The sequence below is a fragment of the Palaemon carinicauda genome, chromosome 10 (genome assembly GCF_036898095.1).
Source record: "Palaemon carinicauda isolate YSFRI2023 chromosome 10, ASM3689809v2, whole genome shotgun sequence".
In the NCBI taxonomy this organism is placed as follows: domain Eukaryota; kingdom Metazoa; phylum Arthropoda; class Malacostraca; order Decapoda; family Palaemonidae; genus Palaemon; species Palaemon carinicauda.
The window spans coordinates 15,360,022-15,384,797 of record NC_090734.1 but is presented as its reverse complement, the minus strand read 5'-3'; the positions used below and the strand labels follow the sequence as shown (position 1 = coordinate 15,384,797).

General features: G+C 49.9%; 1 protein-coding gene across 4 annotated transcripts in view; it reads right to left on the bottom strand.

The window, feature by feature from the left end:
• The window catches only part of IntS14 (integrator complex subunit 14), a 99,799-nt gene that overhangs the window by 47,669 nt on the left and 27,354 nt on the right, over positions 1-24,776 (bottom strand). For all 4 annotated transcript variants that reach the window (XM_068381520.1, XM_068381517.1, XM_068381518.1 and 1 more), the window contains exon 6: positions 7,824-7,934. In XM_068381520.1, the coding sequence (XP_068237621.1) occupies positions 7,824-7,934 (111 nt within the window). The remainder of the gene's footprint in view (positions 1-7,823; positions 7,935-24,776) is intronic.

Here is a 24,776-nt window from a genome sequence, read left to right as displayed (position 1 = left end):
AATTCACACTTTTTCTGAAGGAACCTCTTTAAAATGTTATTTTCATTAGTAAAATAAATTTTTGAATATACTTACCCGGTGATCATATAGCTGTCAGCTCTGCTGCCCGACAGAAAAACCTTAGGACAAAATACGCCAGCGATCGCTATACAGGTGGGGGTGTACATCAACAGCGCCATCTGTCGAGCAGGTACTAAGTACTCCAATGTCAACAAAGAACCAATTTTCTCCTCGGTCCACTGGGTCTCTATTGGGGAGGAAGGGAGGGTCCTTTAATCTATGATCACCGGGTAAGTATATTCAAAAATTTATTTTACTAATGAAAATAACATTTTTCAATATTAAACTTACCCGGTGATCATATAGCTGATTCACACCCAGGGGGGTGGGTAGAGACCAGCATTATATGTTAACATTAAGAGCTAAGTATTTTGTATTTCATTTTAGCAGTTATTCAAAATAACAAACATAAAATTTATAAGTACCTGGTAAGGAAGTCGACTTGAACAATTACTCTGCCTTTTTAAGTACGTCTTCCTTACTGAGCCTCGCGATCCTCATAGGATGCTGAGCGACTCCTAGGAGCTGAAGTATGAAGGGTTGCAACCCATACTAAAGGACCTCATCAAAACCTCTAATCTAGGCGCTTCTCAAGAAAAGAATTTGACCACCCGCCAAATCAACCAGGATGCGAAAGGCTTCTTAGCCTTCCGTACAACCCAAAAAACAACAATAAAAAACATTTCAAGAGAAAGATTAAAAAGGTTATGGGATTAGGGGAATGTAGTGGTTGAGCCCTCACCCACTACTGCACTCGCTGCTACGAATGGTCCCAGGGTGTAGCAGTTCTCGTAAAGAGACTGGACATCTTTAAGGTAAAATGATGCGAACACTGACTTGCTTCTCCAATAGGTTGCATCCATTACACTCTGCAGAGATCTGTTTTGTTTGAAGGCTACTGAAGTTGCGACAGCTCTAACTTCATGTGTCCCTACCTTCAGCAAAGCAAGGTCTTCCTCATTCAGATGGGAATGAGCTTCTCGAATCAAAAGTCTGATATAATAAGAAACAGCATTCTTCGACATAGGTAAAGGTTTCTTAATAGCGCACCATAAAGCTTCCGACTGTCCTCTTAAAGGTTTGGTACGTCTCAAATAGTACTTAAGAGCTCTTACAGGGCATAGGACTCTTTCTTGTTCATTTCCAACCAAATTAGACAGGCTTGGAATATCGAACGATTTGGGCCAAGGACGAGAAGGAAGTTCGTTTTTGGCTAAAAAACCAAGCTGTAAGGAACATGTAGCCGTTTCAGATGTAAATCCAATGTTCCTGCTGAAGGCGTGTATCTCACTGACTCTTTTAGCTGTTGCCAAGCAGACGAGGAAAAGGGTCTTCAAAGTGAGATCTTTAAAAGAGGCTGATTGAAGTGGTTCGAACCTTTCTGACATAAGGAATCTTAGTACCACGTCTAAGTTCCAACCTGGTGTGGCCAACCGACGCTCCTTCGAGGTCTCAAAAGACTTAAGGAGGTCCTGTAGATCTTTGTTGTTGGAAAGATCTAAGCCTCTGTGACGGAAGACTGCTGCCAACATGCTTCTGTAACCCTTGATCGTGGGAGCTGAAAGAGATCTCTCCTTCCTTAGGTATAAAAGGAAGTCAGCTATCTGAGTTACAGAGGTACTGGTTGAGGATACTGAGGCCGACTTGCACCAGCTTCGGAAGACTTCCCACTTCGACTGGTAGACTTTAAGAGTGGATGTCCTCCTTGCTCTAGCAATCGCTCTGGCTGCCTCCTTCGAAAAGCCTCTAGCTCTCGAGAGTCTTTCGATAGTCTGAAGGCAGTCAGACGAAGAGCGTGGAGGCTTGGGTGTAACTTCTTTACGTGCGGCTGACGCAGAAGGTCCACTCTTAGAGGAAGTGTTCTGGGAACGTCTACTAGCCATTGCAGTACCTCGGTGAACCATTCTCTCGCGGGCCAGAGGGGAGCAACCAACGTCAACCTTGTCCCTTCGTGAGAGGCGAACTTCTGCAGTACTCTGTTGACAATCTTGAACGGGGGGAATGCATAAAGGTCTAGATGGGACCAATCCAGAAGGAAGGCATCTATGTGAACTGCTGCTGGGTCCGGGATCGGTGAGCAATACACTGGGAGCCTCTTGGTCATCGAGGTTGCAAACAGATCTATGGTAGGCTGACCCCACAAGGCCCATAGTCTCTTGCATACATTCTTGTGAAGGGTCCACTCTGTTGGGATGATTTGACCCTTCCGGCTGAGGCGGTCTGCCATGACATTCATGCTGCCTTGAATGAACCTCGTTACTAGCGAAATGTTTCGATCTCTTGACCAGGTGAGGAGGTCCCTTGCGATCTCGTACAACGTCCTCGAATGAGTCCCTCCTTGCTTGGAGATGTACGCCAAGGCTGTGGTGTTGTCGGAGTTCACCTCCACCACCTTGCCTAGAAGGAGGGACTTGAAGCTTCTCAAGGCCAGATGAACTGCCAGTAGCTCCTTGCAGTTGATGTGTAACGATCTTTGATCCGCATTCCACGTGCCCGAGCATTCCCGACCGTCCAATGTCGCACCCCAGCCCGTGTCCGATGCGTCCGAGAAGAGAATGTGGTTGGGGGTCTGAACAGCCAGTGGCAGACCCTCTCTGAGGAGAATGTTGTCCTTCCACCAAGTCAGTGAAGACTTCATCTTCTCGGAAATAGGAATCGAGACCGCTTCTAGCGTCTTGTCCTTTCTCCAGTGAACAGCCAGGTGAAATTGAAGGGGTCGGAGGTGGAGTCTCCCTAACGCGATGAACTGTTCCAGTGATGAAAGCGTCCCTATCAGACTCATCCACTGTCTGACTGAACATCGGTCCTTCTTCAGCATGTTCTGGATGCATTCTTGGGCTTGACTGATTCTGGGGGCCGACGGAAAAGCCCGAAAAGCTTGACTCTGAATCTCCATACCTAGGTACACTATAGTTTGGGATGGGACGAGTTGGGACTTTTCTATATTGACCAGGAGACCCAATTCCTTGGTCAGATCCAGAGTCCACTTTAGATTCTCCAGACAGCGACGACTTGACGAAGCTCTTAGAAGCCAGTCGTCCAAATAGAGGGAGGCTCTGATGTCTGCTAAATGCAGGAATTTGGCAATATTCCTCATCAGTTTCGTAAAAACAAGAGGTGCCGTGCTTAGGCCAAAGCACAGGGCTTGAAACTGGTATACCACCTTCCCGAAAACGAACCTTAGAAAATGTTAGGAATCTGGGTGGATGGGGACGTGAAAGTAAGCGTCCTTTAGGTCCAACGAGACCATCCAGTCTTCCTTCCTGACCGATGCTAGAACCGACTTTGTCGTCTCCATGGCGAACGTCTGCTTTGTGACAAAGACATTCAGGGCACTGACGTCTAGCACCGGCCTCCACCCGCCTGTCTTCTTCGCCACTAAGAAGAGACGGTTGTAGAAGCCCGGGGATTGATGGTCCCGGACTTTGACTACCGCTCCCTTTTGTAGTAAGAGAGACACCTCTTGCTGCAAAGCTAGTCTCTTGTCCTCCTCTCTGTACCTGGGAGAGAGGTCGATGGGAGTTGTTGCTAGAGGGGGCTTGCGCAAGAATGGAATCTTGTACCCCTCTCTGAGTAACTTCACAGATTGTGCGTCTGCGCCCCTGTTCTCCCAGGCCTGCCAGTAGTTCTTGAGCCTGGCTCCCACTGCTGTCTGAAGAAGGTGGAAGTCAGACTCTGCCTTTAAAGGACTTGGAACCCTTCTTCTTGCTCCCGCGTTGACCTTCGGCACGAGCACCTCCTCTGCTGGCGGCTCTGCCACGAAAGGGCAGAATGAATCTTGACGCTGGAGTGTCCAACCTGGGTCTAGGCACAGAGGGCAAAGGGGTGGCTTTGCGTGCGGAAGACGCAACCAGGTCATGAGTGTCTTTCTGGATCAAGGAAGCGGCAATCTCCTTGATCAACTCCTCAGGGAAGAGGCACTTCGAGAGAGGAGCAAACATAAGTTCCGACTTTTGACATGGGGTGACTCCAGCTGACAAGAAGGAGCAAAGGTGATCCCGCTTCTTGAGGACCCCGGACACGAAAGAAGCCGCAAGCTCACTAGAACCATCCCGTATGGCTTTGTCCATGCAGGACATAATGAGCATGGAAGTTTCCTTATCAGAAGGGGAGGTCTTCCTGCTCAACGCTCCCAAACACCAGTCCAAGAAGTTAAAGACTTCGAATGCTCGGAACACTCCTTTCATAAGATGGTCCATATCCGAAGGAGTCCAGCAAATCTTGGAGCGTCTCATAGCCAGCCTGCGGGGAGAGTCTACCAGGCTTGAGAAGTCGCCCTGGGCAGAGGCAGGAACTCCCAAGCCGAGAACTTCTCCCGTGGCATACCAGACGCTAGATCTGGAAGCAAGCTTGGCCGGGGGAAACATGAAGGTTGTCTTCCCAAGTTGCTTTTTGGACTGCAACCACTCTCCCAGTACCCTTAAAGCTCTCTTGGACGAGCGAGCGAGTACGAGCTTCGTAAAGGCAGGTGCTGCTGACTGCATGCCTAAAGCGAACTCAGAGGGAGGAGAGCGTGGTGCTGCAGACACAAACTGATCAGGATATAAATCCTTGAACAGCGCAAGCACTTTCCTAAAGTCTAAGGAGGGAGGCGTGGTCTTGGGTTCGTCGATGTCCGAGTGTTGGTCGTCAAGATGTGCAGCGTCGTCATCATCAGAGAGTCCATCGTCTGAATGTTGAGGAGGAAGCGGCAACGGAGTAGGTAAAAGCTGGTCGGCTGAGTCCGGCAGCACGGATGCATGCGTGGCTGCACTGGACCCAACGTCATGGAACTGTTGGTCAGTCTGAGAACTGGCAACAACCATAGCTGAGTGGGGACGCAAAGCGTCTACTCCTGACTGTGGTCGGTTAGCGGAGACCACCGTGGGTTGCGGAGGCTGACGCACCGCGTCAAAACACGGCAACTTAACTCCACCCTCCTGTTGTTGTGGTAGCACACGAACGTCAACGGAGGGTTCCGTGCGTCGGTGAACGTCAACATGCGTCTGGCAGGGTCGACTGCGCATGGGTGGTGGAGCTCTCACAGCTGGAGTGCGGGAGCAGGCAGCCTCAGCGTCTACTGGGCGCACAACCGTGGTTGGTTGTAGGCTAACGGGTGCAGCGTCAACCTTCTCCGCACGATACTCCTGCATGAAGGAAGCTAACTGAGTCTGCATAGACTGTAGCAAAGACCACTTAGGGTCTACAGCAGCCGGTGCGGCAACAGACGGAGTTACTGCCTGTTGCGGTACCACTTTGCCTCTCTTAGGAGGTGTGCAGTCGTCGGAGGACTGCAGCGAGTCCGAACTGACCCAGTGGCTACACCTGGGCCGTTGGGCTTGCTCGGAAGGGACCTTGCGTTTAAGAGGCCGTGAGACCTTGGTCCATCGTTTCTGGCGTGAAACCTCTTCCGCAGACGAGGAATGAACGGGCTCACTCGTCTTCTTGTGGGTGGGTCGATCTAGGAAAGATACGTCCGAAACCACGGAGGGAACGTCTGTCCGCTGATTAAAGCCTGTCGAACCCTTTGGTCGTACGACATTGCTTCTCCCCTGGGCTTGGGAGCTTGCAAGAGGTCCCGGACTGGGAGGACGACAGGCACGAACAGACGCACCCTCATGCGTAACACTGACACTTTTCACTGCACTAACACTCACTTCACTTCCCACTGCACTTTTACCTTTCAACTCCCTGACGTCAGCCATGAGTTGATTGCGGTCATTCGCCAATGACTCGACTCTCTCACCCAGAGCCTGGATGGCACGCATCATATCTGCCATCGAAGGTTGATGAGAGCTAGAAGGGGGGTCGGGAGCAACCACTACAGGGGAAGGAATAGGTTGTGGGGCATGGGGAGAGGAAAAATCAACTGAGCGAGACGAACTCCTCCTGACTCTATCTCTCTCTAGCCTACGTGCATATTTCAGGAATTCTTGAAAATCGAATTCCGAAAGCCCAACGCATTCCTCACATCGATCTTCCAATTGACAGGCTTTACCCCGACAATTGGAACAAATGGTGTGCGGATCGATAGAGGCCTTCGGAAGACGCCTTGAACAGTCCCTAGCGCTACACTTCCTGTACTTGGGGACTTGAGAAGGGTCAGACATCTTGAATTAGTCAAAGGGGGAATTCAAAATCTATCCAAGTCGTCAACAAATAATCCAAAATTCAATAAAAGAATGCAAGGAAGTATTGAAGATAACCTCTGCACAGCGAAAGCTAATAACCAGAAATGAATACTTCACCAAATAACGTGAAAATCAATCCAGAAAACAACAGCGTATTTAGTAGGTCTTGCCGGTGGCACGACAGAGAGAAAATTGGTTCTTTGTTGACATTGGAGTACTTAGTACCTGCTCGACAGATGGCGCTGTTGATGTACACCCCCACCTGTATAGCGATCGCTGGCGTATTTTGTCCTTAGGTTTTTCTGTCGGGCAGCAGAGCTGACAGCTATATGATCACCGGGTAAGTTTAATATTGAAAAAGTATAACACAATAACATGAACTGTGTTCATTTCTACTCAACATCAATTTCCCATATCGAAATTAAACACCAAATCAAAAAGAAATTTCCTTTTACAGCCAGTTAGGTTATTACAGTCAACATGGAAATTTTTTTCTAACAGCAATTTTCTTCGACAGTGAAAATATTTATTATTCTCAACTTATGATTTCTTTACAGTGTTTTTTTTTAAAAAAAATACACAATTTTTTTATTAACAAACAAGAAAGTTTTGAGAATTATTTCTTTAACAATTAACCAAATCTCCTTTGAACTTCACTTACTTAGTCTATAAGGGAAAAGAACGGGGTAACATTAAAAATAGCAAGTAACAACGTGCACCTTAGTATGAATCTGGCATTATTCTGTGAAAGACTGGGAATGAAATTTTCTGTATACCTGTATGCAATGTTATGCAGTAAATATTTCTATAGGATATCTGCACTAAATAAAATCAATACTGATAGAAAGTGATAAAATGGAATAAGAAAGGGAATAAGGATAATACAGAATAAGGAAGGGAATAATGAAAACAAATTGAACTTAACATTGAAAATAAAGAGGGAAGACTGGGAGATAACTTTTAGCCTTTGGGCTAACATTCTCTTTACTTGAAATACGACTTTATGACAGACTACTCTTCCGGGTGGTGATACAATGGCTTATGGTTTAAAAATTTTGTCCGGTGCTCCGAGGATTAAAGAAATTTTCAGAGTAACATCCTGTAAGAATATCAATAGTTCAACAGCGTTAAATCCAATCAGTGGATAAGGAAGTTTTAATGTACAAAACACTTTTGCAAAAGGTTTCAAACTTCCCTTTCACCTGGCATAGCAATTGTGCACTGCTCAGCAGGCATCAATACCAATTTTCATGTGAGGGAAAGAATATCCCATCTGAATAGTTTCATCACACAGCTTTTTTAAAATACAGTCCAACAGCAGTGTTGGTACCTAAGTAAATAAAACTTTATAAGACAATATTTGGTAAGATAAACAAAATAATCTCATATAAAGTTATTATAGTTTGTATTGTATCTGTAATATATATAAAGTTATTAGAAGATTCATTTTGTAGATCCAAACTATCACTAACACAAAAAAGATATATAACAGGAACCATTCCCTCTACCATACAAATAACAAAAGAGAATTAAGATAAGAAACAGCCATTCTACATTGCCTCGAAGCTAAAATGAACAGAAGCTACACATTCCAGCATGGAAAAAAATCATTAGTATTCAGAGAAAAGGGAACTTTTAAAAATAAATTCTTACCTGTGGGGGTGGTGATAAGGTCACAGGAGCAGACAATTTACCACAGTGAAGAGTCCCAGAGTAAGATGAAAAGTTGGTTTTAATCAGCTGTTCAAACATCTCAGACACAGACTGAGGGAAACAAAAGAATCTGAATTAGATACAAAGAAAAGAAATTCTCATAGGGCTGGTAGTGCCATTAGTGCACCTTATATAATGCATAGTAAGTATTACTAAAGGATCTTTGCAATATCCTATTGACCTCTTAACTGCAGACAATTTTATCCGTTCACTTGGCCAATGTTCCCGCTTCATTTTTTCACCCCATGACACTTTAAGGCAGGGCCATATGGCCCAAATTCTGTAAATCAAATCTACAAAGAAATCATTAATAATTAAGAAATATCTAGTGTTCTATATTACTTACAGTAATTCCATTGATATTAGAAAGGTTAGAGAAAATCACTCTGATAAAAAAGGGCTACAAGAAATCAACTGCAGTGCGACCTGCTACACAAGAGGTAACATCAATGCTATTTTCTTCTGATATAAATTGATGATCAGTGTAAGCTGAAAAAGACAACCATAGCACAGGTTTGTATATAAAGGACCATTGAAATCAATCTGAATTTTTCAGTGCCTTCCCATGAAAAATACACTATAAAGAGTGATTTACATAGAACTGAACATTTTTTAACAAAGGCAGGAAATGATGAATACACTGTCACGCAAAGAACTTGAAGCCATATGTTTCCAAGAGACAAAACAATGACAGATGGTGCATCTGCCTTGAAGAAAAACCTTAGCTACTTTGAACGTAAGTGACCTACACAAAGACTAGAGTAGTTACAAGGCCTCCTAGCATAGTAGCCTTGCATGCGCATGGACAACAGATCAAATCATCCCACTTTGGCCTGTAAGTTTAACCTATTTACTCAGGAGGTTACTACTGTAATTAGGCACCGCATGGGGTAGATTGGAATTTAAACTATTAACAAACTTTGAATATGACTAAGGCACCTTTACCAGTAGGTTCAGGCTAACAAACTAAGAATATTTAAAATAAATATTTAGTAACAAAAGAAAAGTCAAGATGGTTCAGAGTGTAATGGATGTAATGGGAAAAATAATTGCTATCGTTATGATCTATTAACAGTTCAACAAGCACATAGTTACAGAAATGAAATGCAAATTGATCAACCTTGGTGGAAAGATCACCAACTAGTTGTGTGATGATTTAAAAATGACAAATTCGTAGATAATTTGTATTTTTCCTAACTATATAAACCTTAGCTATTTACATGGGGTAATTACTTCGGCGCAGCCGATGACGAGCCATAAAGTTTTAACGAGGGTTTCCTACCCCACCGCTAGTTAGCGGGGGGTAGGGAGGGGTAGCTAGCTACCCCTCCCCCCTCACACACACCGGTGAATAGCTCACTTTACTTAGAGGTAGGACTTAACTGGGGGGACAGGGCTGGCGGGCACATAACTGTAAATAGATAAGGTTTGTATAGTTAGGAAAAATACAAATTATCTACGAATTTGTCATTTTTAACTCATCACACAACTAGTTGGTGATCTTTCCACCATGGTTGATCAATTTGCATTTCATTTCTGGTATGGATGGTGTGAAAGCTGAGATGTTGAAGGAAGGGGGTGTGACTGTACTTAAATGGTTGGTGAGATTGTTTAATGTGTGTTTTGTGTTGTCAATGGTACCAGTAGATTGGGTCTGTGCATGTATTGTACCACTATATAAGGGTAAGGGAGATGTGCATGAGTGTTGTAATTCAAGAGGTATTAGTTTGTTGAGTGTAGTTGGAAAAGTGTATGGTAGAGTACTGATTAATAGGATTAAGGATAAAACAGAGAATGCAATCTTAGAAGTACAGGGTGGTTTTAGAAGAGGTAGGGGTTGTATGAATCAGATTTTTACAGTTAGGCAGATATGCGAGAAATATTTAGCAAAAGGTAATGAGGTGTATGTTGCGTTTATGGATCTGGAGAAAGCGTATGATAGAGTTGATAGGGAAGCAATGTGGAATGTGATGAGGTTATATGGAGTTGGTGGAAGGTTGTTGCAAGCAGTGAAAAGTTTCTACAAAGGTAGTAAAGCATGTGATAGAATAGGAAATGAAGTGAGCGATTGGTTTCCGGTGAGAGTGGGGCTGAGACAGGGATGTGTGATGTCGCCGTGGTTGTTTAACTTGTATGTTGATGGAGTGGTGAGAGAGGTGAATGCTCGAGTGCTTGGACGAGGATTAAAACTGGTAGGCGAGAATGATCATGAATGGGAGGTAAATCAGTTGTTGTTTGCGGATGATACTGTACTGGTAGCAGACACAGAAGAGAAGCTTGACCGACTAGTGACAGAATTTGGAAGGGTGTGTGAGAGAAGGAAGTTGAGAGTTAATGTGGGTAAGAGTAAGGTTATGAGATGTACGAGAAGGGAAGGTGGTGCAAGGTTGAATGTCATGTTGAATGGAGAGTTACTTGAGGAGGTGGATCAGTTTAAGTACTTGGGGTCTGTTGTTGCAGCAAATGGTGGAGTGGAAGCAGATGTACGTCAGAGAGTCAATGAAGGTTGCAAAGTGTTGGGGGCAGTTAAGGGAGTAGTAAAAAATAGAGGGTTGCTCATGAATGTAAAGAGAGTTCTATATGAGAAAGTGATTGTACCAACTGTGATGTATGGATCAGAGTTGTGGGGAATGAAAGTGATGGAGAGACAGAAATTGAATGTGTTTGAGATGAAGTGTCTGAGGAGTATGGCTGGTGTATCTCGAGTAGATAGGGTTAAGAACGAAGTGGTGAGGGTGAGAACGGGTGTAAGAAATGAGTTAGCGGCTAGAGTGGATATGAATGTGTTGAGGTAGTTTGGCCATGTTGAGAGAATGGAAAATGGCTGTCTGCTAAAGAAGGTGATGAATGCAAGAGTTGATGGGAGAAGTACAAGAGGAAGGCCAAGGTTTGGGTGAATGGATGGTGTGAAGAAAGCTCTGGGTGATAGGAGGATAGATGTGAGAGAGGCAAGAGAGCGTGCTAGAAATAGGAATGAATGGCGAGCGATTGTGACGCAGTTCCGGTAGGCCCTGCTGCTTCCTCCGGTGCCTTAGATGACCGCGGAGGTAGCAGCAGTAGGGGACTCAGCAGTATGAAGCTTCATCTGTGGTGGAAATGTGGGAGGTTGGGCTGTGGCACCCTAGCAGTACCAGCTGAACTCGGCTGAGTCCCTGGTTAGGCTGGAGGAACGTAGAGAGTAGAGGTCCCCTTTTTTGTTTTGTTTCTTGTTGATGTCGGCTACCCCCCAAAATTGGGGGAAGTGCCTTTGGTATATGTATGTATGTATCTACGAATTTGTCATTTGTTCCGTAACTGAAATACAAACCAGGCTATTTACATGGGGTGACCTAACCCTTAGGAAGGGAGGTAAGTCCCCTGCCATACTAGCTTTGGCTTGCCCGGGGGCCCCAAACCTGAGTCTATAAGAAGAACTCAGGGGTCTAGGGGCCCCTACACCTCGCAGGCAGTTGTGACACTGCTGCGGCCTACGTAAGCTGTGTGTGAAGGTGAGCAGTGACACGTCCTAGGAAGTTGACCTGGAGTTCTTCGGATGGAAATTTAGGCTAGGACTCTCCCAATACCACCTCATCAGGGTATGGGGACATGACAGAATTACAACTTAATACTAGTAACACAAGTAAGCATGGTTTACCTGCAGAGGTTGAGGTCAGCTGTGCAAAGGACCCAGGATGCTGTTTCTCTCCAAGGGAAGAAAGGATGAAGAAAAGAAAAGGGCCAGACAGATCTTTTCATTCACACAGACTAAAACCGGGTAACAATGCCCTCAACCTTCTGCTACTTGTCCAATAAGGAGCCTGAGGTTAGACCAGCTGTTGTGCAGCCACCACAGGGCCGATAGAGAACGTATCGAGCCTCCTGTGTGTCACGTCTTGCAGGTAGTGGGCCGTGAAGGTGGTCTGACGCTTCCACACCCCAGCTTGCATGACCTGCATCACTGAAAAGTTCTTCTTGAAAGCCATGGACGTAGCCACGCCCCTGACGTCGTGCGCCATAGGGCGACGTGACGGAGGAGGGTCAGGGGTCAAGGCCAGATGGATTACCTTACGAATCCAGGCCGAGATGGTATTCCTAGTGACCCTCCTCTTCGTTTCCCCGGTGCTCATGAACAATGCTCGCACCAGGGGGCGGACTGCAGCTGTTCTTTTAAGATACAACCTCAGACTCCTGACTGGGCACAGTAGGAGATGGTCTGGGTCATTTGTTACAGAACGAAGACTCAAGACCTGGAAAGAGTCGAAGCTTGGGTCCGGCACTCCCGGATTCTGAGTCTTAGCCACAAACTCAGGGACGAAGCTGAACGTTACCTTCCCTCATCCACTTGAATGGGCGACGTCGTAGGAGAGACCATGAAGTTCGCTGACTCGCTTGGCCGAGGCCAAAGCTAGCAGGAACACCGTCTTCCAGGTAAGGTGGCAATCAGAAGCCTAGCGTAATGGTTCGTAGGGAGGTCTCTTAAGAGACCTGAGAACTCGAACCACATTCCAAGGAGGAGGTCTCACTTCCGACTGAGGGCAGGTAAGTTCATAACTCCGTATGAGAAGAGACAGTTCCAGCGAGGAGGAAATGTCCATTCCTTTGAGCCTGAAGGCAAGACTTAAGGCTGAGCGATAGCCTTTCACCGCCGAGACTGAAAGGCGCATTTCTTCCCGCAGATAAACGAGGAACTCCGCTATTGCTGGTAAAGTGGCATCGAGGGGAGAGATACCCCTTCCACGGCACCAACCACAGAAAACTCGCCACTTCTCCTGGTAGACTCCTGCGGATGACTTGCGCAGGTGGCCAGACATCCTTTCCGCAACCTGTTGCGAAAACCCTCTCTCTGTGAGGAGATGCTGGATAGTCTCCAGGCGTGAAGCCAAAGCGAAGCTACGGCTTTGTGGTATATGTTGGAGTGTGGTTGTTTGAGTAGCTCGTGACGTGGAGGGAGCTCCCTCGGGATCTCCGTGAGGAGTATCAGAAGGTCCGGGAACCACTCTGCAAGATGCCATAGCGGAGCTATCAAGGTCATCGAGAGATTGACCGATGTTCTGGTCTTGTTGAGTACCCTCCTCATCAGACAGAACGGGGAAAAGGCGCACACATCGACGTTGTCCCACCGTTGCTGGAAGGCATCTTGCCAGAGCACCTTGGGGTCCGGGACTGGGGAGCAGTACAGCAGGAGCTTGGTGTTCAGCGCCGTGGCGAACAGATCCACTGTCGGGGAACCCCACAAAGTCAGGACTTTGTTGGCTATCTGAGGATCCAAAGACCACTCGGTACTCACTATCCGCGTCGCTCAGCTCAGACTGTCGGCGAGCACATTCCTCTTGCCTGGAATGAAGCGAGCCACTAGTGAAATCGGGTGGACTTCGGACCATCTCAGGATCTCTACTGCAAGATGGGATAGCTGTTCCGAAAAGGTACCTCCCTGCTTGTTTATATAAGCCACGACCGTGGTGTTGTCGCTCATCACCACCACCGAGTGGCCCGCCAGGATTTGGTGGAACTTCTGAAGAGCCAGGAATACGGCCTTCATTTCTAGCAGGTTTATGTGAAGGTACCTTTCTGATTCTGGCCACAGGCCTGAGGTCCTGTGGTTCAGAACGTGGGCCCCTCACCCTTTGTTTGATACGTCCGAAAACAGCATCAAATCCGGGGAAGGGACAAGAAGATCCACTCCCTTTCGTAGGTTCTCGTCTGCCACCCACCAACTGAGGTCCGCTCGTTCCGCAGGTCCCAAGGGGATCAGGATGTCCGGGGTCGTCGAGTCCTTGACTCCACCGAGACTTGAGTCGCCGCTGGAGGGATCTCATCCTGAGGCGGCTGTTGGGAACGAGACGGGTCAAGGAAGAGAGGTGACCGAGAAGACGAAGTCACGATTGGGCTGGGAGTTCTTCTCGATTGAGGAAAGGTTTCGCAACCTTCCTCAGCCTTGTCATCCTTTCGTCCGATGGGAAGGCTTTGTGGAGATTGGTGTCTATGACCATGCCTAGATATACCAGTTGCAGAGAGGACTTCTCGAGGTTTACCACGATTCCCAGATCTGGGCAAACTTCGAGGAGACTGTCTCAATGGCGAAGAAGGGTTGCCTCCAAGTCTGCTAGGATCAGCCAGTCATCCAGATAACGAAGGAGACGGATGCCGATCCTGTGCGCCCATGAAGAGATGATGGTGAAGACTGGTGAATACCTGAGGAGCTGTGGAGAGACAGAAACACAGCACCTTGAACTGGTAGATCTTGTTGTCTAGGCAAAATCTCAGGTACTTCCTTGAAGACGGATGGATTGGGATCTGGAAGTACGTGTCCTTCGGGTCCAGCGTGCACATGAAGTCTTGCGGTCTCACTGCAAGCCTGACCGTGTCTGCCGTCTCCATGTTGAACGGAGTCTGCTTGACAAACCCGTTCAGGGTCGAGAGGTCGATGACTGGTCTCCAGCCTCCAGACGCCTTTCTCACAAGAAAGAGTCAACTGTAGAAGCCTGGGGACCCGTCTACGACCTCCTGGAGAGCGTCCTTCTCCAACATGGTCTGGACTTCGGCCCAAAGGGCCTGCCCTTTTGCCGATCCCATGGCAAAAGAGCTCAACGACACTGGGTTCGCTGTCAGGGGAGGTAGTGAGGCTGTGAACGGGACGTGATAACCTAGGGAGATCACGGAGATTGTCCAGGCATCCGCCCCGAGTTGCTGCCACCTTGTTGCGCAACTCTGAAGGCATCCCCCCACTGGTGGACATGCAGGGGGATTGCCAACCCTAGCGCTTCTGGCCTCCGCTGGTACCTCTAGGGTTTTTGCCTCCCCTGGAGGACTTCTTGCCCCTCCTGCTCTTGGCAGGAAAGGGCTTAGACACCTTGGGCTTCGCTGCGGTGGTTGTCTTCTTCGTGTCCTTAGTAGGACGGGGCTGCTGGGCTGCTGGAGGCTTGTAGGGCCCTATGGATGAGGGAATCCTGGTTGGATTTCCTCCACCTCTCGACAGTGAGCTCCACGTCCTTAGGCTCAAACAGGCTCTTACCGAGAACGGAAGAGTATCTGAGCCTGCTAGACTCCGCACTGGGTACCTTATGGTGGAACCTCTCGGCCACAGCTTTCCTACGCTTGAGGATCATGTTGGCCCACAAGCTCGAGGCTTGGTGGGACAGGAACTTGATGGTCCGTGTGCCAGAGAGAAGAAAGGTTTCCAGCGCTTTCCTGGTGCTTTCCTTGGAAAGGTCCTCGGACCGCACCAGGATGCCCAGAGACCCCAGCCAGATGTCGAGCCATGAAGTGGCCTGCATGATGCACTTGATGACCTTCTCCTGGCTCAGGATCTCAGAGGCTGAGAAGGACACGTGCCGGTTGGAGAGTCTCTCAAGAGGGACTCCCCCTGTGAATTCTTCCACGGAGTGATGCAAGGGAAGACTCAGAGAAGACTCCTCGAGGATCTCAAAGTACCTCCTCTGATGGACCCGAGGAGGAGGGAGGAGCTTATTACCGGAACTCGATCTGCTGGAGGAGGCAAGCTCAGCGAGCTGACCCTCGACCTTGTCTCTGGCACTCTTCATCCCTTGGGACCAGGGCAAAGCTGCACTGGCCCTAGAGGGTTTCTGAGTGCCGTAGACGCGGTCCAGGACCATGTCCTTCCCTTCACGAGGTGGGACCTCAGGGTCTGGGATCCCATTAAGGTTCCTCATGAGGGTCAGGACTTGCCAGAATGCATGTTCTGACTCCTGGTGCTCTCCTCCTGAAGGGCTTGCAGCGAAGTCTTCCGTCCCCAGGGGCTCTTCCTGGGGGGACACGTGGACATCCTCGACGGCTCTAGACGGTTCCTGCCTGATCCTAGCTGACGATTTGGGAATCGTCTTAGAGTCCTTAGGCTCCCTTCAGGGCGGGATACAGGACTCTAAAAGCGAAGGAGGCAGGTCCTTCTCCACCTCTGGACGAGAAGACCTCTCAGGGAGAGGAGGAACCTCCCCCATTGGTGCGATGGGGGAGTATTCCTGCTCGTCCGACTCTCCTGAGGAGGGGTAATCCTCCTTCGCAGGGGAGGGCGAGAAGGTCTGAGGGGGAGTAGGAGCCTTGCGTAAGGATCTGCGCAGGGACAGAATAGGCCTCGGAGGAGGACCCACGGGAGAGACTCTTCTCTTCCTCTTCAGGGGGAGGAAGCTGCCGCTGGTTTGCGACCTGAGTCAGAGAGGGCTGGCTTAATTGCCCGCACAAGAGCTGCTGACTGACAGCCACGCTGTCAGACACTCCCTCTGGAGGGAAGGGGATCGAGGGATCCCTAGGAGGAGTCGACAAATGAGGGTTCGCCTGCAGGGCTGAAAGAGAAGAATCCCTAGACCTGTCCGGGGAGCGCTCCCCCTCTGGCGAGCGCGCTGGTCTGCGCTTGCGAGGAGGGGAACGCGACGAGGAAGAATCCGCCTGCTGGCGATCGCGCTGGGGCTCGTACTACAAGGCACTGGTCAGGGTCGCGCGTGGATGGATGGCGCGATACTGCAAACTCGCGCGTGCGCACCTGCGTGGGCGAGGGCGGGCGCGAGGGCGGGCGCGAGGGCGTGATGGCGCGTAGGCGACGGCGCGGGCGCGTGGGTGCGGGGGCGCTCAGCAGCTGGAGCGGGAACAAGGCCGCGAGAGCGCGTAGGCGATGGTGTAGGCGTGCGGCGATCAGGAGCTGGAGCAGGAGGAGGCCGGACGCGCGGGCGCGCAGCGACCTGGCGCGGCCCCGAGGGGCGTGAGATAACGGGGGCGCCTGAGCGCGAGTCCGGAAGAACTGGCTGAGGGCGCGGTAGCGCTGGAGCAGGGTCGCGAGCGACCTGAGGGCGAGAGGGTTGGCGCTGGTCCAGTAAGACCGGCACACTCGCCTGTGGGCGCGTTAGTCGCGTTGGCGATCGTGGGCGCGTTGGTCGCGTTGGCGATCGTGGGCGCGCATAGCGCGCATCAGGATGCAGTCGCATCGGAGTGCGAGGCTGAAGAGGCCGCGCGGGGCGAGCAGCGTGAGGGCGCTCCGGAGTTCGTTGGGCAACATTTGTTGTCTTAAAAACAGGAACGGGGCGTGTAGCAGAAACAGGGCGCAATACTGGAGCGTCGTGCGCGCTCGTATCGATAGCAAGCTCGTGCGGTCCCAGAGGCAGCCGTGAGCGCCCGTGCGTTGACTTGGAAGCCTCTTGGGCGACGAGCTGAGCTGTGGCGACGCGTGGTCGCGTTGGTGAGCGCGTGGGCGCTGGTACAGGAACTACGCGCGGACGCGTATCGCGTGCCTCCCTAGGTGGGCGCGATGGATCTACGGTAACGCGCGGGCGCGTTGGTGTACGCGTGAGCGTTGGAACTGGAACCGCGCGTGGGCACGTGTTGCGCTTTTCCCCCGAGTCCGCAGGAACCTGAGGGCGCCTGTGCGCCAACTCAGGAACCTCCTGGACCGCGCGCGATGAAACAGGAACTCAGGGCACCGAGGCGCTGGAGGGCACGAGGGCGCAGGTGGCCGCTGGGGCACCGGTGGACGCGTAGGTGCCGTATTAGGAACTGGGCTCGTGTGCGCAGACGAGCGCGGTGGCGCTATATCAGGAGCAGGGTGCGTATGCGCAGTTGGGCGCTTGCGCGCTACTTCAGGAACTGCTGGAGGGTGACGTGGTGCCGAAGGGCATGGGCGCGCAGGGGGACCCTGGCGCGTGGCAGGAACAGAGGCGCCAACGCCTAAGGGTGAGCGCCGAGGCGCTATGTCAGGATCAGCAGGAACGACAGCAGGCGGGCGCGCGGGCGGTGCCTGGCGCTCAGGGGCGAGAGGTGCAGTTTCGCGCTCAAGTCCCTGTAGCCCCGAAGGGCCTGGGGACTGCACAGGGGCAGCATCAGGTGGCGCGTAAAGCGCATCAGGATCCTTAGACGTAGATAGTCTGGGCGACAGGTCACAAAGTCCCGAAGGACGACCATCCTCCGAAGGGGATCGCGAACGATCCTCGGAGAGGTCTAGGTTGGTAGCTGGCAAGACAGGAGAACGGCGAGTCGTCTCCTCCGCAGAGGACTGTGGTGACGACGAGCCGAAGAGGCGCCTCCTAACCCCTTTGAAGGGGGAAGGAAGGCCTCTACGGCGTAGGGGAGGACGAGCCTTCCGCCTTATACGCCCACGAGGGGCCGTGTGATCAGCAGGCTGACCATCGATGGGCCTCCGAAGAGGATTCTCTATAAGTGAACTCCCCCGAGAGGGAGTATCACCAGCAGGAGAGACCGTGGGACTAAGATCCTCCCTCGAAGGATGTTCAGAGGGGGAGACAGAGCCTTCCGCTACCGCAGCCACAGGAACGGGTGTTTGGCCAGACCCACGGGATGTTTCCGACACAACAACGTCAACCACACCCAGAGGATCTATGTCCTCTGAAGTTGACGATTGTTCGGCAGCCGCACCCCGTTTGATTATGTCAAACAGAGCTTCCTTGGAGGGCGATCCCTGCAGCCCCAAGGAAGCCCAAAGCTGAAACAGATCATTATTAGATACAACACCTCCTCCAAGGGGGAAGGGGCAGCCGCCTCGCTATGGGAGGCAACGACCTCTCCCTCACCCCAGGATCGGTTAATAACATCAACAACATTATGGTCTACGCTACCACTCGCCAGCCACTCGGAAGAGGCCGCTCAAGCAGGAGCTTCGGAGGAGGAAAGGGCGGCGGAAGAAGAAGACCTGGGATTTTCTCTCTTCCGAGAAGCCTCCGAAAGAGAAAGAGCCCTTTTAGCCTTCTTCTTACATCGCTGGGCAAACCTCTCCCAATGGGAGGTAGACCACTCCCTACACTCAATGTACACGTTAGACCTATCACACCGTTGGCCCCTACACTGAGGGCATAAGGAGTGGGGATCCGTGTTCACGGCCGACATAAAGGTCCCACAAGGGCGGCCGGGAATCCCAGGCCACGTACGCATGACGAGTAATAGAGGCCAACTTCACACACACACTGAAAAGAAAAAGCAAACAAGATTATGGCAGTCAACAAAGAGGAGAGCGCTGACAGGTCTGTCGTCTCTCCGAGCCAAAAGTAAAGTGAGCTATTCACCGGTGTGTGTGAGGGAGGAGGGGTAGCTAGCTACCCCTCCCTACCCCCCGCTAACTAGCGGTGGGGTAGGAAACCCTCGTTAAAACTTTATGGCTCGTCATCGGCTGCGCCGAAGTAATTACCCCATGTAAGTAGCGTGGTTTGTATTTCCGTTACGGAACAAAATGTTATTTTGATAATAAAATAAATTTTTGAATATACTTACCCGGTGATTATAATAGCTGCAACTCTGTTGCTCGACAGAAAAACTCTAAGGAAAAATTCGCCAGCGATCGCTACACAGGTAGGGGGTGTACTCAACAGCGCCATCTGTCGTCCAGATACCCAGTACTCATTGTAAAGAAAGAACTCAATTTTCTCCTCGGTCCACTGCGTCTCTATTGGGGAGGAAGGGAGGGTCCTTTAATTTATAATCACCGGGTAAGTATATTCAAAAATTTATTTTATTATCAAAATAACATTTTTCAATATTTAACTTAGCCGGTGATTATAATAGCTGATTCACACCCAGGGGGGTGGGTAGAGACCAGCAAAATATGTTTACATCATTATGAGCTAAGAATTTTTATTTCATTTTAGAAGTTATCAAAATAACAAAAACAAAATAAATAGGTACCTGGTAAGGAAGTCGACTTGAACAATTACTCTGCCTTTTTAAGTACGTCTTCCTTACGGAGCCTCGCGATCCTCTTAGGATGCTGAGCGACCCGTAGGATCTGAAGTATCAAGGGTTGCAACCCATACAACAGGACCTCATCAAAACCTCTAATCTAGGTGCTTCTCAAGAAAAGACTTTGACCACCCGCCAAATCAACCAGAATGCGAAAGGCTTCTTAGCCTTCCGGACAACCCAAAAACAACAATAAAAACATTTCAAGAGAAAGATTAAAAAGGTTATAGAATTAGGGAATTGTAGTGGTTGAGCCCTCAACCACTACTGCACTCGCTGCTACGAATGGTCCTAGAGTGTAGCAGTCCTCGTAAAGAGACTGGACATCCTTAAGATAAAAAGACGCGAACACTGACTTGCTTCTCCAATAGGTTGCGTCCATTATACTTCGCAGAGATCTATTTTGTTTAAAGGCCACGGAAGTTGCGACAGCTCTAACTTCGTGTGTCCTTACCTTCAGCAAAGCTTGGTCTTCCTCACTCAGATGTGAATGAGCTTCTCGTATTAACAGTCTGATAAAATAGGATAAAGCATTCTTTGACATAGGCAAAGATGGTTTCTTAACTGAACACCATAAAGCTTCTTACTGGCCTCGTAAAGGTTTAGTTCGTCTTAAATAGAAATTAAGAGCTCTCACAGGGCATAAGACTCTTTCTAGTTCATTTCCAACCATATTCGATAAGCTTGGAATATCGAACGATTTCGGCCAAGGACGAGAAGGTAGCTCGTTTTTGGCTAGAAAACCAAGTTGTAGAGAACATGTAGCCGTTTCAGATGAAAATCCGATGTTCTTGCTGAAGGCGTAAATCTCACTGACTCTTTTAGCCGTGGCTAAGCATACCAGGAAAAGAGTCTTTAAGGTGAGATCTTTAAGGGAGGCTGATTGTAGCGGCTCGAACCTGTCTGACATGAGGAATCTTAGTACCACGTCTAAATTCCAACCAGGTGTAACCAAACGACGCTCCTTCGTGGTCTCAAAAGACTTAAGGAGGTCCTGTAGATCTTTATTGTTGGAAAGATCTAAGCCTCTGTGACGGAAGACTGATGCCAACATGCTTCTGTAACCCTTGATAGTGGGAGCTGAAAGAGATCGTTCTTTCCTCAGGTATAAAAGGAAGTCAGCTATTTGAGTTACAGAGGTACTGGTCGAGGATACAGATACTGACTTGCACCAGTTTCGGAAGACTTCCCACTTCGATTGGTAGACTCTAAGGGTGGATGTCCTCCTTGCTCTAGCAATCGCCCTGGCTGCCTCCTTCGAAAAGCCTCTAGCTCTCGAGAGTCTTTCGATAGTCTGAAGGCAGTCAGACGAAGAGCGTGGAGGCCTTGGTGTACCTTCTTTATGTGTGGCTGACGTAGAAGGTCCACCCTTCTACGTCCACTAGCCATCAAAGTACCTCGGTGAACCATTCTCTCGCGGGCCAGAGGGGAGCAACTAACGTCAACCTTGTCCCTTCGTGAGAGGCGAACTTCTGCAGTACCTTGTTGACAATCTTGAACGGAGGGAATGCATATAGGTCTAGATGTGACCAATCTAGGAGAAAGGCATCTATATGAACTGCTGCTGGGTCCGGGATTGGTGAGCAATATATTGGGAGCCTCTTGGTCATCGAGGTTGCGAAGAGATCGATGGTTGGCTGGCCCCATGTGGCCCAAAGTCTCTTGCATACATCCTTGTGGAGGGTCCATTCTGTTGGAATGATTTGTCCCTTCCGACTGAGACAATCTGCCATGACATTCAAGTTGCCTTGGATGAACCTCGTTACTAGCGAAATGTTTTGACCTTTTGACCAGGTGAGGAGGTCCCTTGCGATCTCGTACAACGTCATAGAGTGGGTCCCTCCTTGCTTGGAGATGTACGCCAAAGCCGTGGTGTTGTCCGAGTTCACCTCCACCACTTTGCCTTGAAGGAGAGACTTGAAGCTTTTCAAGGCCAGATGAACTGCCAGTAGCTCCTTGCAGTTGATATGCATTGTCCTTTGACTCGAGTTCCATATTCCCGAGCATTCCCGACCGTCTAATGTCGCGCCCCAGCCTATGTCCGATGCGTCCGAGAAGAGAACGTGGTTGGGAGTCTGAACAGCCAGGGGCAGACCCTCTCTGAGGCTGATACTGTCCTTCCACCATGTCAGGCAAGACTTCATCTTCTCGGAAATGGGGATCGAGACCGCTTCTAGCGTCTTGTCCTTTTTCCAGTAAAAAGCTAGGTGATATTGAAGAGGACGGAGGTGTAGTCTTCCTAACGACACGAACTGTTCCAGGGATGATAGGGTCCCTATCAGACTCATCCACTGTCAGACTGAACATCGTTCCTTCTTCAGCATGTTCTGGAGGCATAACTGGGCTTGGCTTGTTCTGGGAGCCGACGGAAAAGCCCGAAAAGCTAGACTGTGAATCTCCATCCCTAAATACACAATAGTTTGGGATGGGACCACTTGAGACTTTTCCAAATTGACAAGGAGACCCAATTCCTTGGTCAGATCTAGAGTCCACTTTAGATCCTTCAGACAGCGACGACTGGAAGAAGCTCTTAGAAGCCAGTCGTCCAAATAGAGGGAGGCTCGGATGTCCGCTAAATGAAGGAATTTGGCTACATTCCTCATCAGCCTCGTAAACATAAGAGGAGCTGTGCTTAGGCCAAAGCACAGGGCTTGAAACTGGTAGACAATCTTTTCGTAAACAAATCTCAGAAAAGGTTGGGAGTCTGGGTGGATGGGGACGTGGAAATAGGCGTCCCTTAGGTCTAAAGAGACCATCCAGTCTTCCCTTCTGACCGCTGCTAGAACGGACTTTGTGGTCTCCATGGAGAACGTCTGCTTTGTGACAAAGACATTCAGCGCACTGACGTCTAGCACCGGCCTCCACCCTCCTGTCTTCTTTGACACCAAGAAGAGACGGTTGTAGAAGCCCGGGGTTTGATGGTCCAGGACTTTGACTACCGCTCCCTTTTCTAGTAAGAGAGACACTTCTTGTTTCAATGCTCGTCTCTTGTCTTCCTCTCTGTACCTGGGAGAGAGATCGAAGGGAGACGTTGCTAGAGGGGGTTTTCGTACAAACGGGATCTTGTACCCCTCTCTGAGCAACTTCACAGATTGTGCATCTGCGCCTCTCTTCTCCCAGGTCTGCCAGAAGTTCTTGAGTCTGGCTCCCACTGCTGTCTGAAGAAGCTGGCAGTCAGACTCTGCCCTTAAAGGACTTGGTTCCTTTCTTCTTTCCACGTCTCCCTTCGGCACGAGCACCTCCTCTGCTGGAGGCTCTGCCACGAAAGGGCGGAATAAAACGTGACGCTGGAGTGTCCATCCTTGGTCTAGCTGACAAGGTAGGCAAAGGGGTGGCTTTGCGAGCAGAGGACGCAACCAGATCGTGAGTATCCTTCTGTATCAAAGAAGCAGCAATCTCCTTAATCAGGTCCTCTGGAAAGAGGCACTTGGAAAGAGGAGCAAACAGAAGTTCGGATCTCTGGCATGGTGTAACTCCAGCTGACAGGAAAGAGCATAGGTTCTCACGCTTCTTGAGGACTCCGGACACAAAAGATGCAGCAAGCTCATTAGATCCGTCACGTACGGCCTTGTCCATGCAGGACATGATGAGCAAGGAAGTCTCCTTCTCTGTCGGAGAGATCTTTCTGCTTAGAGCTCCCAGACACCAGTCTAAAAAGTTGAAGACCTCGAAGGCTCTAAATATACCTTTCAAAAGGTGGTCCAGGTCCGAAGATGACCAACATATCTTTGAGCGTCTCATGGCTAGCCGTCGGGGAGAGTCTACAAGACTTGAGAAGTCGCCCTGGGCAGAGGCAGGAACTCCCAAGCCGAGAACTTCTCCCGTGGCATACCAGAAGCTCGATCTAGAAGAGAGTCTAGCAGGGGGAAACGTAAAGGCTGTCTTCCCTAGACTCTTTTTGGACTGCATCCATTCTCCTATCACTCGTAAAGCTCTCTTGGACGAGCGTGCGAGGACGAGTCTAGTAAAGGCAGGCGTGGATGACGGAATACCTAAAACAAACTCTGACGGAGGAGAGCGCGGAGCCACAGACACAAACTGGTCCGGAAACATCTCTTTGAACAGAGCCAAAACTTTCCTAAAGTCCAAAGAGGGTTGCGTAGACTTAGGCTCGTCCAGTTCTGAATGTGGTTCATCTACGTGTGCAGCACCATCATCATCAGAAAGTCCCTCATCCGAGTATTGAGGAGGAAGCGGCAATGGAGTAGGTAACGGCTGGTTAGCTGAGTCCGGTCGCACGGGTGCATGCGTGACTGAGCCGGACGCAACGTCATGGAACTGTTGCCCAGTCTGTGAGCTGGCAACAACCATAGCAGCGCGGGGACGCACAGCGTCTACTCCAGACTGTCTAGCCTGATGTGGGTGAGCAGTGGCAACCACACTGGGTTGCGGAGGTTGACGCACCGCGTCAAAACAAAACAACTCTGACGGTTGTTGTACCTCACGAACGTCAACGGAAGGCTCCGTGCGTCGCTGAACGTCAACATGCGGCTGGCAGGGCACACTGGAACGCATGGGTGGCGGAACTCTCTCAACTGGAGTGCGCAAGAAGGTCGCCTCAGCGTCAACAGGACGCACAACCGAGCGTGTGGGTGGTTGTAGGCAAGAGGCTGCACTAGCTGGTGCGGCAGCAACCTTCTCCGCACGCAAGTCCTGCATAAGTGACGTTAATTGGGACTGCATGTCTTGCAGCAAAGACCACTTAGGGTCTGCAGGAGCAGGTGCGGCGACAGACGGTGTAACTGTCTGAGGCGGTACCGCTTTGCCTCTCTTAGGAGGTGAGCAGTCATCGGAAGACTGCAGCGAGTCCGAACTGACCCAGTGGCTACAGCTGGGACGTTGGACTTGTGCGGAAGGGACCGACTTGCGCTTTAACGGTCGTGAGACCTTGGTCCATTGTTTCTTGCGAGAAACACCTTCCGAAGACGAGGAATAAATGGGCTCTCTCGTCTTTGTGTGGCAGGGGCGATCTTGGGAAGATGCGCCCGATACCACGGAGGGAACGTCTGTTCGCTGATTAAAGCCTCTCGAACCCATTTGTCGTACGACATTGCTTCTCCCCTGGACTTGGGAGCTTGCAAGAGGTCCCGGACTAGGAGGACGACAGGCACGAACAGACGAACCCTCAAGCGCAACACTATCCACAACACTATCACTCACTTTAACACTTCCCACTGCACTTTTACACTTCAGCTCCTTCACATCCGCCATGAGCTGGTTACGGTC